Source organism: Cnephaeus nilssonii (assembly GCF_951640355.1).
Source record: "Cnephaeus nilssonii genome assembly, chromosome: 21".
In the NCBI taxonomy this organism is placed as follows: domain Eukaryota; kingdom Metazoa; phylum Chordata; class Mammalia; order Chiroptera; family Vespertilionidae; genus Cnephaeus; species Cnephaeus nilssonii.
Genome location: NC_137092.1, coordinates 14,079,636 through 14,095,998, shown reverse-complemented (window position 1 = coordinate 14,095,998; position 16,363 = coordinate 14,079,636). Strand labels below are relative to the sequence as shown.

The following is a 16,363-nucleotide window of genomic DNA, read 5'->3' as shown; positions in this document are numbered from 1 at the left end:
TGTTCGATTTCAGATGCTCTCCGCCCTCCGAACGCCAATCTGGACCCCCCTTTGCTGGGGCACCGTCCTCGCCCTAATGACCCCGTGAAGCTGAAATCCGCCGCTGTTTATCCGCAAGCACCGCGTGTGGTCTACCAAGGGCCGTCCCTCTGAGTCCCGAGCAGCCTGGAGCATAACGCCATCTCCCTTCCCCTCGCCCTTCACTGCCACCCAAGGAAGCGTTCATGAATGGCAAAGAGTAGCCACCGCCATGCTCCGTTCTTGCCTCGGAGGTGGCCTTCAGCCAAGTTTCCTCACCCCGCGAGGCGCCACCCTCCCCCCCCCCCCCCGCCCCAGGCAGCAGGAGGGGTTCAGGCCGCGGCCGGGAAGCCAGTGGTCCGGGAGTCCAAGTCTCCAACACCCGCCGGCTGCAGAGGGGTCAGCAGCCCCGTCAGGGCAGGGCGGCCTCGGGCTCTCAGCCGGGTTTTAGCGCCGGGCGCACCGGCCCGGGCCTCCCCATCGCGCCGCGGAACTACAAGTCCCAGCAGCGGGGCTGCCCGGACTTCCGGAAGCCGAGGCTGGGCGGGGAGGAAGCGGCGGAGACCTGGCCGAGAAGCCCGGGGTTCATTTAGCCAGAAGAAAAGGGGGCGGGAAGGGCTGTGGGGCTAACCTGTCAGCTCGCCACCATGAACGTGGTTTTGGCTGTGAAGCAGTACGTTTCCAAAATGATAGAGGACAGCGGGCCGGGCATGAAAGTACTTCTCATGGATAAAGAGACGGTGAGTTTGCTTCTGCCCAGGGTTCGTGTGGGAATCCTCCCTCCCTTACAATAGCCGGTCACATTCCACTGTAGGATCTGGCATTTAATTAGAGATTTTTTAAAGGAGGGTCAGTTCTGTACGGAATGTAAAGATTGTATTAAACTTGCCCAGTCGGTTTTCAGACTAAATGGCTTTAGCCACCGCCAGAGACATTTTTTTCTTGTACCCCGAGACAATTTCTTGGAATAGAAATCCTTTCCTAAATGTTTCTGTCAAGAAATAAGTGAGACAGCACCTGAAAGGCTTTGGGATGATCCTGTTATTTCTACTCAACATTGTGTTTTTAAAGTAAAGATGTTGGAGCTCAAGCTGAGGTGACAGGTTATTTATGATTTGTTGATTGCAGATTTAAAAAAAAAACGCTTTAAGGTAATAGAAAAATGGGGGGGGGGTATGTATGGATTGTCCATGTTTACAGAGAGCTTTCTGGTACATTACATACATGTTTGGATGCTCAGTAAATGTTATAACATATGTTAGTAGTTAAGGTATCCAGTTAAATATTAATGATAAAAAAAAAGTTTAAGCCTTGGGGTATTGTTGCTTGTTTTTATTATTCTGGACCATCATAATATTAGTAATTTTTTTTCTTTACAGACTGGTATAGTGAGTATGGTATACACACAATCAGAGATTCTTCAGAAGGAAGTGTACCTTTTTGAACGCATTGATTCTCCGAACCGGGAGATCATGAAACACCTGAAAGCAATTTGTTTTCTTCGGCCTACGAAGGTACTACATACTGAACTGCATCTGCCCAGGCAAATACACAACGCTATGATCTGAAGGCATTAAGAAGGCAAAATAAATTTGTATTATCATTTGTGGCATCATAATTATCCTGGTTTATCAGAGTTGCAACCTTGACTCTCCTCCTTCCCATATCTCAGTTTACTCCTTACAGCCAGTTTTTTCCTTCAAAATGTCTTTTAGGTTCTCAGTTACTTTCAAAGCTACTATCCCAACAGAGACTCACATCACTTTATTCCTGGATTAACCTCCTCTCACTGAATAGCATTGCCACTTAATCTTATATACTTATATCAATGTTTTGAGTTTTTATCATTTTCTTCACATCTGTGCTCAGAAACCTATAATGGCTCAATTTTACTTCCGTGATTAAATCTGTATTTAGTAGCCTACTCCTCAAAGCACTCCTTTAGCTGGTCTGGTCTGCCCTGAGGTATCCGAACTCCAGTGTCCCACCTCTGCTCCTCCACTACAGCCACTAGGCCTTTGTGTCATCCCTCTGTATTTTCATTTCTGTTCTCTTCCCCTCATTAGAGATTCTTTAGCCTTCCATCAGTTGTTGTCCACCATCTAAATCTTGCTTAAGTCCTCCTTTAAAAACCCTTAACTATTTCAATCATATTTTGTATATTCTCTTACTTTATATTCCTGTTCTTCAACTCCAAAATACTCTTTTACCATGCTTGTACATTATGTATTTTCCAAAATACAAATCTAATCATGTTCTCCCCACTTGGAAACCTTGAATGACTTCTCATTACTTTTACAATAAAGACAAAACTCCTTAATTGTGGCCTGCAAGATCCTGTGTGGTCTAGTTCCTATCATTTCTACAGCCTCATTTCAAACCATTCCCCCTTCTGCTCTTAGTCACACTGATGTTTCAGTACACTATATTCCATCATGCCACAGGACCTTTGCACAGGCTCTTTCTCTGTCAGGAACTTCTTCACTGCAAGCAAATCTTCCCTGGCCTTGCTGACCAGGTCAACCCCCCTTGTTATAAGCATTAAAGCACCATCTTCATCTCCCTATTATTTGTCATGATTGAAGTATTATATTTTCTGTCTGATTAATTAATATCTATCTCACCTACCAACAGTAAGCTCCATGAAAACAGAGATGGGTCTGTTTTGTCACACTATTATGTCTCCAATGCCTGCCACATAGTGTATACGCAATAAGCCATTCCTGAATTAATGAATACTGTGTTATAATAGTTTCCAGTTGTTTCACATTTGTAAATCTTAGTCATAACATTCTGGTTGTGAGAAGGATCTTACAGATCATCTAGTGCAGTGATCGGCAAACCGCGGCTTGCGAGCCACATGCGGCTCTTTGGCCCCTTGAGTGTGGCTCTTCCACAAAATACCATGGCCTGGGCAAGTCTATTTTAAAGAAGTGGCGTTAGAAGAAGTTTAAGTTTAAAAAACGTGGCTCTCAAAAGAAATTTCAATCGTTGTACTGTTGATATTTGGCTCTGTTGACTAGTGAGTTTGCCGACCACTGATCTAGTGCATCATTTCCTAACATTTTTATTGGAGAACCTCTTTCATATATATATGAGCATATGAATGTATATATATGTATATAGTCTCTCATACTCAAAATATGTTCTTAAAAGCAATTTTTCCTTAAGATTCCATTACTTTTTAAGATACTTTTAATCTAAATGAGAATTTGCAAAGTATTTTTTTCCACTTAACAAGCAATGTGCATTGCTTACATTATTTTTAATTCTGTAAGAAAATTGTGGGGTTTTTTAACATTCAAAAATGATATTTTATGTCATGTATAGTTTGGGGATCAAATTTATACTGAAATTTAACCCTGTGTTATAATATCAAAAATAGATAAGACCTGCATTATAATCTTATACAACGGGAATTCTAATGTTTTGACCATATAAAAATCAACTGTTTTACTTCTAAATTTCATATTTTACTTTAAAATAATGTAATTATAAAAAGGGTCTTAGCCTACTATTTGCAAATACTTCCCAAACATTGAAGTTGTGCAGTCTTAGGTCCCAATAAGTTAAAAGCCAAATATAATTAACTATATTTTATCTTGACTATTGGTTTTAAAAGGACTAGACATGTTTTGATATTCTGTATAATAATTTTGATAGATGAATATAATAATTTATAGACAAGCAGTTTGAGGCACATTTGTAGAATTATCAATTTTATGTTGTATTTCAACATCTGTGTTCTTTATATATTTTTAGTCTTTTTTTTTTTAGTCTTAATTTGGCCAACGTAGCACAGCTAGTTAAAATTACATATGATTCTTTATCATTATATTTAATGTATTTCTTTTTCATCCCCAGCCTTCACCCTCCCAATATATATATACTTAATCTAGACCAGGCGTCCTCAAACTACGGACTGCGGGCCACATGCAGGTGTTTTTGCCGTTTTGTTTTTTTACTTCAAAATAAGATATGTGCAGTGTGCATAGGAATTTGTTCATAGTTTTTTTAAAACTATAGTCCGGCCCTCCAACGGTCTGAGGGACAGTGAACTGACCCCCTGTTTAAAAAGTTTGAGGACCCCTGTTCTAGACCTTAGCACACAGTAGACTCTCAGTAAACACTTAAATAAATCAATGGATGATGTTTATTAGCTTTACACTTAAGCAATTCTCATATTTTGTTTGTTATTTTCCAGGAGAATGTGGATTATCTGATTCAGGAGCTCCGAAGACCCAAATACAGTATATATTTTATTTGTAAGTATGTTATTTCACCTATTCAATTATATAACTATATCCTAGCTAGAATGTTCTGTTGGTCTCTTTGTATCATCAATAAGTTAATTGGCCGTAACCAGTTTGGCTCAGTGGATAGAGTGTCGGCCTGTGGACTGAGGGGTCCCAGGTTCGATTCTGGTCAAGGGCATGTACCTTGGTTGTGGGCACATCCCCAGTAGGAGGTGTGCAGGAGGCGGCTGATCGATGTTTCTACCTCTCTATCCCTCTCATTTCCTCTCTGTAAAAAATCAATAAAATATATCTTTAAAAAATAAAATAAAATAAGTTAATTGAATCCATCACTAAAAAAGTCTGTTTTAAATGTTCTTTCAAAGTTTAAAAGTCTTATAGCCAACATTCCATTTCAGAAAGCTAAATGTGATTTCCATTCACCATTAATTGCTTGGGTAAAAAAAAATTTGTTTAACTTTGCCTTTTAAAATTCTTTGTAAGGCAAGAAGTCATAAGTAGCCAATTTTCACAAAGTGTATTCTTATTCCTATTTTACACTTTTATGAACTGAGGCATAGAAGCTAATTTATTTACTTGGAGAGAGGATATACTTGAGTTTGTTGGAAAGGCAGAGATTTACTTTACATACCAGATAAAAACATTTCACTTCTCGTTGCTTCTTTATGTAGTACTTAAAGTACAAGTCATCAAGTAGATATCTCTTATGTGCCTAACTTTGGGGGCGGGGGGGGGGGGGGCAGAGATAGAGAAGTAGAGGCCTGGAAACAAACTAGTTTTGTGGTTACTATACCATTATACGGATTTTTTTTTTTAATGTAATACATTCTGCTTTGGCAGTTACATCCATTCTCCTCTAGATGTCGTTATTGATCTTTAGAGTTTAGTATAGTTTATTTGTGCCATTTCTAAAACCAAGGACAAAACTTAATTAACACTCAGTATGTAGGACATTTGAGAAGTTGAAGGGATAGAGTTTTAGGGTTTAGACTATAGTCTGTGATACACATACTTTCTTCAGTATATACTACAATTTAACAATGGTACCAAAAATTAACATTTGTGATAAGAGTTTGTATTTTATAAAGAACTTTCTTATATATTATTTCATTTGGTCCTTACAACAACCCCAAGAGGTAAAAATAGGTAATTTTATTAGTTTCAGTGTTCCTACTTTTGTTTTTGTTGGTTGGTTGGTTGGTTTTGACTAATAGTCACAGGTTTCCTTTTTTTAAAAAAATATATATATTTATTGATTTCAGAGAGAAAGGGAGAAGGAGAGAGAGAGAGAAACATAAATGATGAGACTGAATCATTGACCAGCTGCCTCCTGCACGCCCCCTACTGGGGATCCAGCCCGCTACCCAGGCATGTGCCCTTGACCGGAATCGAACCTGGGACCACAGGTTCCAGGCTGACGAACCACAGGTTGACGCTCTATCCACTGAACCAAACCATGTAGGGCACGGGTTTTCTTTTTTAAATGAAACATTTTATTTTGAGATAACTGTAGATTCACATATAGTTATAAGACTAATACAGATATCCCATATATCCTTTCCCCCCATGTAGCATCTTAGGTACCTACAGTACAGTATCATATCCAGAATATTGACATTGATACAGTCAGGATACAAAGCATTTCCATCTCCATAAGGATCCCTTGTATTGTCCTTTTTTAGACACTTCCCTTCCCCTTAACCCCCTCATTAACCCCTGGAAACCACAATCTGTTCTCCATTTCTATAATTTTGTCATTTCAAGAAGGTTACATAAATGGAATCATATAGCATATAAACTTTGGGGATTGTTTTTTTCTTTTTTTACTCAGCATAATTCTTTAGAAGTTAATTCAAGTCGTTCCATCTATCAATAGTTTTTATTACTGACTAGTATTCTGTGGTATAGATGTACCACAGTTTGACTAGTCACTTCTTGAAGGACATTTGACTTGTTTCCAGTTCTACAGAGAAAGCTGTTACAAACATTTGTGTACATGTGTTTGTGCGAACATAAGTCTTCATTTCTCTGTAATAAATAATGAACCAGGAGAGCAATTGCTGGGTAATGTAGTAGTTGCATGTTTGATGTTTTAAGAAACTGCCAGATGTTTTCTAGAGTAACTATGCCATTTTACTTTTCCACTAGCAATGTACAGGTGATCCAGTTTCCTTGTATTCTCACAAGCATTTGGTGTTGTCCCTATTCTTTATTTTAGCCATTCTGATAAATGTGTAGTCATTCCAGTATTTTTTAGTCTTATCACAAGCTAAGTACTTGGGAAAGTGTAAATACTTTTGTACTCAGTGATAGGTAGATGATAGATAGGCATAGAGACAGAGATTGATTCCCTGTGCTGACAAATTTAAAAGTAAGTGAACATCTACCAGAATCAGTCTTTTGCTGTGTCGCTTAGCTAAAAATTGAATAGGTCATGAGGTAAAAGGCTTCTTTTTCCTCTAAAGAGAATTATTTGATGCAGCAATTAAGATTAATAATGAATAATCTAATATTTACTTTTCTGGTTCTAAAGATTGATTTGAGCTGTAAATCTATGAAGTAGAAGAAAAAAATTACATACACTTATATTAAATTGGTTAGCACTAAAGCCAATTGAAATTTCTTGGGTGAAGCAATCAATTTCACAACTTTATTTAGTTATTTAGATTAAAATAAACAAAAATGTGTTTGTATATAGTAATTTTATTTATTACAAACTTTCAGCATAATTTATTTTAGCACTTAGCTTGCCTTCTGCTCATATTATTTTTTATAATTTTAATTCTGTATAATTTTATGTCTATTTATCTTGTATAACAGGCTCCTTTCAAAGTATATATAAAAGTAGACAGAATAATATAATAAATTCCAATGTACCCATCACCTAATTTCAATAATTATTGTGCTATGGCAAATTTTGTTTTAGCCTTACTGCCACCTACTGCCCCACCAATATAATTTTGAAGGCAATCTAATATATAATATGACTTTATCCATAATATTTCATTATGCATCTCTAAAAGATAAGGACTTATTTTTTTAAACATTACTAGTATACCCAAATAATAAAAAATAATTTCTATTTTTTTTTTAAATATATTTTATTGATTTTTCACAGAGAGGAAGGGAGAGGGATAGAGAGCCAGAAACATCGATAAGAGAGACATCGACCAGCTGCCTCCTGCACATCCCCCACCAGGAGATGTGCCCGCAACCAATGTACATGCCCTTGACCGGAATCGAACCTGGGACCTTCCAGTCCGCAGACCGACGCTCTATCCACTGAGCCAAACCGGTTTCGGCAAAAAATAATTTCTATTTTTTAAATATTCATTCGGTGTTCAAATTCTCTCATGTCTCCCCCCCTCCCTATCCCCCCATGGTTTGTTTGAATCAGGATCATGGTAAGGTCCACACATTGCTATTGGTTGATATGCTGCTTAAGTTTCTTTGCTCTTCTCTTGGGTCTCTCTCCTGTGCAATTTATTTATTGAAGAAACCAGGTTGTTCTGTTAAAGTTTCCTATAGCCTGGATCTTGCTAATTGCATCACCAATAAGTTTATTTACTTATTTTTTAAAATATATTTTTTAATTGAGTTCAGAAAGGAAAGGAGAGGGAGAGAGAGAAATAGAAACATCAATGATGAGAGAGAATCATTGATCGGCTGCCTCCTGCATGCCCCCACTGGAGATCCCGGCATGTGCCCTGACCAGGAATGGAACCATGATCTCTTGGTTCATAGGTCAACACTCAACCACTGAGCCACGCCGGCCAGGCTCTTTGCAGTTTAAAATGTTCCTCTGTCCTCCAGTTTCTGTAAGTTGGTACCTGGATGTAGAGGTTTAATTAGACTCAGATTTGATTTCTTTTTGACAAGAATACTTCATAGGTAGTCTGGTGTACTTCTACTGATCGTCTCTTAATGTGATATTAGCAGTGGTTGATGCTCAATGCCTAGGTCCAACCATTGATTCATTAGGAGCTGATAGAAATATTGTTTTAATTCTGTCATATCATTATCATTCCTTCTTTATTTTTTCAGCTGGAATATTTCTATAAATATAAAGATGAGAAATTTCCCCTCATCTACTAGTTGGTTATCTGGTGGTACAGTTTATGTATAAAAGGATAAAAGCTTACTTCTTTCCCTTTATTTATCATCATGTTATCCTTTCCTTCTATTTTCAGTATAAGTCTTGGTTCCATAGCATCCTCCAATGCTTACAATGGTGGTCCTTTTTTTTAAAAAAAAAATTACTATTATGAATTTATGGATTTAAACATCTTTATGCTGCTCATTCCAATTTGAAGGTGTTCAACTTTGACATCTACTCCAATGTGTACTAAACTTCCCTTATTCATTAGGCTTTAACTGTCAGGCCCATTTATGTCTAATTGCAGCAACGATGATCTCCTTTTAGTCAATAACAACTCATATGTCTGTTTCAGATTTCAGTAATGTGATCAGCAAGAGTGATGTGAAGTCATTAGCTGAAGCTGATGAACAGGAAGTTGTGGCTGAGGTTCAGGTAAACATATTGGTCCTCTAACTCTCTCTTATATTGGCCCTTTTTAAAGATTTGAGTCTAAAAATAGGGAAAGTGCTGTCTCAAAAGAATGGAGGCTACTCATCAGACACAATCAATGTGCATTGCACCAGACTATACTTATATTTAGAAAGTTTGGAAGATATATCAAATTGGATGGGAACAGAATTAAAGGAGTCAATGGAAATCATGAGATTGGGCTGGTACTGGAGAGGTAGAAACCTCGATGAGAGAGAAACATTGATCAGCCGCCTCCTGCACAACTCCTACTGGGGATGTGCCTGCAACCAAGGTACATACATGCCCTTGACTGGAATCGAACCTGGGACCTTTCAGTCCACAGGCTGATGCTCTATCCACTGAGCCAAAGCGGTTAGGGCTGTCCTATGATAGTTTTATGAGCCACCCTATAAGAATGTTCATCTAACCCAGCCGGGTTTGGCTCAGTGGTTGAGTGTCGACCCAGAAACCAAGAGGTCATGGGTTCGATTCCTGGTCAGGGCATATACCCGGGTTGCGGGCTCGAGCCCCAGTAGGGGGCGTGCAGGAGGCAGCTGGTTGATGATGCTCTCTCATCATAGATGTTTCTCTCTCTCTCTCCCTCTCACTTCCTCTCTGAAATCAATAAAAATGTACTTTTTAAAAAAAGAAGCTTCATCTATTAGGACCAAGTTTAATGGAATAGAATAGGAAGTAAAGGATGTGAATGGGGTTTGTTGAAGTTCTGTTTGTGGTTATCTTGCTTTAGGAATAATAAGCAGACATTTGTCATTAAGTTTAAATTTGGAAACCCCTAAATATTTATTCTGCATGCTATATAATACATCACATTAGAACATACCATGTTACCCTTCTTAAATAGTTTAGTGTTCTTCAATACATTTATCACAAACGTTTGAATACATTTATGAGCTAATTGAAGAATATTGTATTCAGGACCACAAATAAACAAGTTTTGGGTATTCTAGATGAAAAATGAATAAAAAAGAATGACCTCTTTTGAACCATATTCTCTCTCATGAGAATGCACTGGAAAGCAAAGTTCTTTTTTGTTTGAGTGTAACATTGTATACCCTATAGCAATGTTTTATTTTCACTAATTGATAAGTCCTAGAGGTCTCCAGGCATATAATATATATACTTATATAACTTTTGTGGGGTTTTTAAAGATTTATTATTGCTGCTGTTTTATAATTATTTTATTAATTTCCCCACATTGACTTTTTGTTAATTTTTAATTGATCAATTTTTCTATCTTTTACACTTACATTTCCTCAAATTTGACTAGATCACATGTGAAAATATTGCTGCATGATACAGTTGGAGTTTATGGAATATAACTGGCTGATCTTGGTGCTTTATTTGCAGGAATTTTATGGTGATTACATTGCTGTGAATCCACATTTGTTTTCCCTCAATATTTTGGGTTGCTGCCAGGTATGGAAGGAAAGGATTTTTTTTTTAAGTTTATTTATCAGGTGGGAGTTAATTCATCAAGTAAGAAAAAATTTAAGTATTTTCTCTGAATATTTAAAAAGGGTCGAAATTGGGATCCAGCCCAGCTGTCCAGAACAACTCAAGGACTGACGGCTCTCCTTTTATCCCTGAAGAAATGCCCTATGATTCGTTATCAGCTTTCATCAGAGGCAGCAAAGAGACTTGCCGAATGTGTTAAGGTATGGCATTCCCTACCCTGGTTCCAAAACACCAGACCATTCATTTCCTTATCATATTTCAAAAACTAAAGGAATATTTTATCTACAACCAAGGAGATGAAGTGTTAGGTTTATTGGCAAAGAGGTAGGTCTTTGTAATTCAGAACCAAAAAGTAACAACAACAACAACAAAAGCAACAAATTAAACTTAAAATTCTTAGGTGTAACCTAAGAAACATTTCTAAGCTATTTAACTTAATTTGATCCAATCAAATCACCTGTGAAATAGTTTCAAATTCTATCCTCTGAAATAGAATGTTATTAAACTTTTTCAAGATTTTTTTTTGTTTGTTTTGTTTTTATGGAAGGCCATGAAGATGCAAAGAACTTTTGTTAAATGTAGTTTTTATGTATTAATTTACTATTTATATCATCGCTATCTGCAACTGATTGGTTGATCAAACTCTCTTTCTCACCCACAGCAAGTCATAACTAAAGAATATGAACTATTTGAGTTCCGGCGGACTGAGGTTCCTCCATTGCTACTTATTTTAGATCGCTGCGATGACGCCATCACCCCATTGCTAAACCAGGTGCAAAAACCTTTGTTAGCATAACATAAGGATAATTTCAAGTGCTGTTCATCAAAATGCAGATGTGGAAATGAACAGGATGGCCCATTTATTTGCCTCCTTATTTTTAGCTCTTGTTTTTGCCTTATATTTCTTGTTTTTTTGATATCACTATTCTTCTAGCCACAGTAATCCTTGACTCTTTCTTCTGCCTCATCCTTCCTGTCCCTTTCTACCACCACCCCAACCCTGAATCAGGGCAACTTCTAGGTCCTATAGACTCTACTTTTCCAGTGTTTGCTCTTTTCCATTCTACTGCTGTTACCTTGGTGTAGACTCAAATCATTCATGGGAATACTGAAATAGTCACCTACTTATCCCCACTTTACATTTCATCCCACTCTATATATTTCACAGACACAGTGTTGTTAAATTAATTTCCCCAAAGCACAGTTCTGATCTTGTTTATGGCTGGCTTAGAAATCTTCATTGGTTCCCATTTGCCTACTGCAGTGGTCGGCAAACTCATTAGTCAACAGAGCCGAATATCAACAGTACAACGATTGAAATTTCTTTTGAGAGCCCAATTTTTTAAACTTAAACTATATAGGTAGGTACATTGTTATTAACTTAATTAGGGTACTCCTTCAATCGCACTGTACGTGCGCGCCCGCACGTCCGCACGTGGTATTTTGTGGAAGAGCCACACTCAAGGGGCCAAAGAGCCGCATCTGGCTCGCAAGCCGTGGTTTGCTAACCACTGGGCTACTGAGTTAAATACAGACTCCTGATCTTGACATCCAAGAGCCTTGACAATATGGGCCCAACCTTGTACAAAACCTACAGCTCACGACTGCAGATATGCCACACATGGTTTCCTGCCATCATTTTATTCATGTTGTGACCCGTCTCACTCTGGAATGTTGGAATACCTTGTCTTCCCAACTTCACCTATCAAAGTTCTTCTCTTTAAAAATCACTCGAAACATCTTGAAGCCTTTTTTCTTTTAGTCAGACACGTCCTTTTCCCCCCTAAAATTTCTGGCCAACTTTGTGTCTCTCATGTGTCTCGCGCTGCGCTCACCATGCTGAACCTGTGTTTTCACACTCTCCGAGGTTACACATTCCTTCAAGGCATATTCCTTACCCGTGTTTGTTCTAATGCAAGTGCAAGCACAGAGCCTTGCACGTAGTAGATGCTTTTTTAATAGTGACTTTGAATTTGTAGGGAAAGGCACAGTCTATATTTCAGTTCCTTCCCAGCTTACAATAATGTTAATGCTGGGGAAATCTGCGGCTGTGGAATGCAACTGCTCTATGATGCAATAGGCTTATATTCCTAAAATTCAAAGTAGTATTTGTTCACTAAATAAATTTTGATAATATAAAAAAATTAGAAAGAGAAATGATGGCCTATAATTCTGTTTGCCAAAGAAAAGCAACCGTTCATTCAACAAATTTCACTAAGGACCTGTATTAAGTAGGCAGGTACTGTATTAAGTCCTGGAGATAAAAGGTTAAAAAATACAATCTCTTCTCTCACAGAGCTCGTGGTCCCATGGGGAGAGAAGAAAAGAGATAATTTAATGATAGAGTAAGTGCTGATGGCAGAAGCATGCACAGGATGCTGTCTATGGAAGCATAAAACATTTTGTTGTGCTTATTTTAAATGCCCCAATGAAACCGGCTGTTTTGAGGATTCATCTGGCAGATATTTTAGGATAATAAAACATCTTTTATAACCTCAAGTCATTTCTTAATAAATCTAGATTTTTAAAAGATGGACTATACATATGTAAATATTTCTAGCATTAGATTCTAGATTTAGAGGGTAATTTGCTGGAAAATACTTAGTTTTGTCCAATGGGCCTATGATTAAAAGTAACCCATTCTCCATAAATAGTCAGAAGGAAAAATTTGGGGGGTTCTCCTTTCCAGTTTTACCAAATAAGCACACATTTGTAAGACTGGAAACCAACCCTCTTCACAATTCATTTTAGGTAAAAATACAAAGCTTCTGAATATGTGTGTTTTCATCAACTCACAAGGGTTTTTTCTGATAATATTAGTGTTCCCAGGATAAATATAGCACCACTCAGACCTGCAAGAATACACTTCTCATGCTGCAGAAAACCACAGAAGCGTACAGGAAATGGTACAGCTTGTAACTGCAGTACCAATATAGCCCTATCCGTGAAGCCAAAAATATACCCTCAATTCACAGGCCAAAATTGGAGCTAATGATGGATCTAATTTTCCTTTTTATCAGGAATATTAATCTTGCTGCCCTTCTTCCAAAAGAAATCTAAAAGTATTTTGATTTTTGGATGTTTAACCAATTAAAATGACAATCTTAATATTTAGAATAGCACAAAATATCAATAAAATTTGAACTAAATAGAGAATCTCCATGTAAAGAAGAGTAATTACTAAGAATAAGTTATTCGTTTTTGTTTTCCTGAACATTTACTATTTCCATGTTTTGTCAATGACCAAATTTTTTGTCATGATTCTTTATTTAGTGGACATATCAAGCCATGGTCCATGAACTACTGGGCATAAACAACAATCGAATTGATCTTTCCAGAGTGCCAGGGATCAGTAAAGACTTAAGAGAGGTGGTCCTATCTGCTGAAAACGATGAATTCTATGCTAATGTAAGTGGTTTTTAATTGAGTTTAGTTGTTTTTATGTAAGAAGGTCAATATTGACTTGTGAGAATTCATGTGGAAGGATGATGGAGGCATCCGATGAGAATAAACTGCATCTTAAGGGAAGGCAGAAGACTTGGATTCTGACCCCCCTTTAACAATATTTTTTCATAGAAATCACATACTTGGTTTCCCACTTTTAAAATCAGAACCCAATTTACTTACTTCCCTACCTTCCGTAGCCCTTTGTGAGAATAATACTGGTGCTCATCACCAGTGTCCTGACCAATGTTCAGATTTGCTAGTTAGAATGGAATTTTCTTGCCCTTTAATTCTAACTGTACTCAGAATTCTTTTTCACTTCTTCTTTTAAACTGTCTGAAAGTCAGACTAGTGGATAGAACTGTGTTTCCAACTTTCTTTTTCGCAGAATATGTACTTAAACTTTGCCGAGATTGGTAGCAATATAAAGAATCTCATGGAAGACTTTCAGAAGAAGAAACCAAAAGAACAGCAAAAACTAGAATCAATAGCAGACATGAAGGTAAATTGAACATGTATATGGATGACTAACATGCAAGTTTGGGAGCTATTCTGATTTCTACCTTAATTCATTTAGTTTGGTTTGAGGTATTTTCTGTAATATTTCTCTTTGGGAAACAATATAGTGAAAACTTTGTAATAAGCCATAAACTTCTTCCCATTCTTCAGTCACCTTTGGACTATTCAAAGACTCAGTCTGCTTACATATACCAGTTCTTCTCTTCCTAGGCATAACAAAATGCAAAATGCCATTTTATTGAAAGCTATAGATGCCTTTTTCTTGGCAGAACAATCCCTGATTTTTTTCCCCTTCATATATGCCTATCCTTGGTCAAGAAATAATAGAACCCCCATTGATGTTTTTCCCATGGCAGGCCTTTGTTGAGAATTACCCACAGTTCAAGAAGATGTCTGGGACTGTATCAAAGCACGTGACAGTTGTTGGAGAGCTGTCTCGGTTGGTCGGTGAGCGGAATCTGCTGGAGGTTTCGGAGGTTGAACAAGAACTGGCCTGTCAAAATGACCATTCTAGTGCTCTCCAGGTATCTATTCAGTCCCATTTGATGAGCACCTACTATGTGTAAGGCACTGTGCCAGGCAGAGCAAGAGATGCTAAGGCAAGTAATCCTTCTTCACCAACACGGAATTTACAGTCTAGAGAGGAGTTGAGACAAGTATATAGTTTAATATTAAGATAGATGCATGATAAGAGCCACAAAAGAATAATGTGCAATCAAAGGGTTCAGGCAATTAATTGAATATTTCGGAGGGCAACCTGATCTACTAGAAAGAATTCTAGACTAAAATCAGAAGGTCTGGAATTTAGTTTTTGGTTTGCCACTTACCGGCTTTGTGACCTGGAGCTGTTGACTTAATCTCTGAGCTAGTTTCCTCATTTGAAAAATAGGTATAATGATATTTATCACACAGGGTTGTTAGGAAGATTTTAAAAGATATAATAAAGTACATTATCTCAGTTTTTCATTACTGAACATCTGTTTTTCATTCCACAAACACATGAATGTCCGCTACACGTGCATGGTGCTATGAGGATCTACAGGTACAAAAATTAGTGTGATACCATCTTTTCCCTCAAAGAGTTCACATGATAATAGGGGAGAGAGAAATTTAAGCCAGGACTTATAATACTGTGCAATAAGTGCTATTCTAGAGGTATTTCCAACGGAATATGGAAACACAGAAAGGACAACAGTTTTCCCTAAAGTTGAGGCTTCTTAGAGCTTCGTAGAGAAGATGACATTAGATGTGGGTCTGGACAAATAAATGAGGAGGAGGAGTGTACCAACCAGAGAAAAGGGGGGAAATTCTCAGCAGAGAGAATGCAGGCATGGAGGTGTATATATATGAGTGAATAATTCAATGTAGCTAGTGCAACAATTAGTGCTGCGACATAATATTTAATTAAATCAAAATTGTGATACTGATGATAAGATTTGAGGTTATTAGGAAAAGTTTCTGAGAGAAGGTGCCATTAAGATAGACTGTAAGAATGAATAGAATCTGGAGGAGGATTTTAGTCACGAATAGCAGCAAAAGCAAAGATGCAGCAGTATGCAGAAAAGAATAAACAGTTTCACCTGTTGAACATGGGTGTGGAAGAGAATAAGGAGATAAAATTGATTTGGTAAACACGAAGCAGTTTATGCAGAAGCTTATAAGAGGAATTTATACTTGCCGAGATGGGCAAAGAGATCCAGTGTAGGGTCTTATGTAGAAAGTTGATATGATAAAATCAGTATTTTAGGAAATTGAATCTAGTTAGGACACTTGGGAGGTGAAAAAAGTGAAGTCAGTGAGGCTAGTGGACTCATAGCAATAGTAGTAAGAAATGTACAATAAGAGAAAGTCTAAGAGGCATTTCAAAGGGAGAAAACAACAATTTAGTGACAGATTGGATAGAAGGATAATAACAAATCAGAGATAATTCCAAGGTTCCTGAGAAATGGCACAATGTAATATCACTGACAATAAGTTAACTTAGGAATAGGAGTTCTTTGGGAGATAGCCATTTCTAAGCTACTTAGTACTATAAGAAGCACATTTCCATATTGATAAGGACCCAATATTCTAAAACTTAGTCTCTTTCTTTTCCTGCTGC

The 16,363-nt window shown here is 37.4% G+C and overlaps 1 protein-coding gene across 3 annotated transcripts in view; it reads left to right on the top strand.

Annotated features, from left to right (window-relative positions):
- The first annotated feature begins 585 nt into the window (after positions 1-585).
- Positions 586-16,363, top strand: part of VPS45 (vacuolar protein sorting 45 homolog) — a 43,960-nt gene continuing 28,182 nt past the window's right edge. For all 3 annotated transcript variants that reach the window (XM_079761767.1, XM_079761769.1, XM_079761768.1), the window contains exons 1-10: positions 586-758; positions 1,398-1,532; positions 4,223-4,283; positions 8,726-8,805; positions 10,192-10,260; positions 10,362-10,499; positions 10,961-11,071; positions 13,573-13,707; positions 14,132-14,245; positions 14,619-14,786. In XM_079761767.1, coding sequence (XP_079617893.1) covers positions 666-758; positions 1,398-1,532; positions 4,223-4,283; positions 8,726-8,805; positions 10,192-10,260; positions 10,362-10,499; positions 10,961-11,071; positions 13,573-13,707; positions 14,132-14,245; positions 14,619-14,786 — 1,104 coding nt within the window. In that variant the 5' untranslated portion in view covers positions 586-665. The remainder of the gene's footprint in view (positions 759-1,397; positions 1,533-4,222; positions 4,284-8,725; positions 8,806-10,191; positions 10,261-10,361; positions 10,500-10,960; positions 11,072-13,572; positions 13,708-14,131; positions 14,246-14,618; positions 14,787-16,363) is intronic.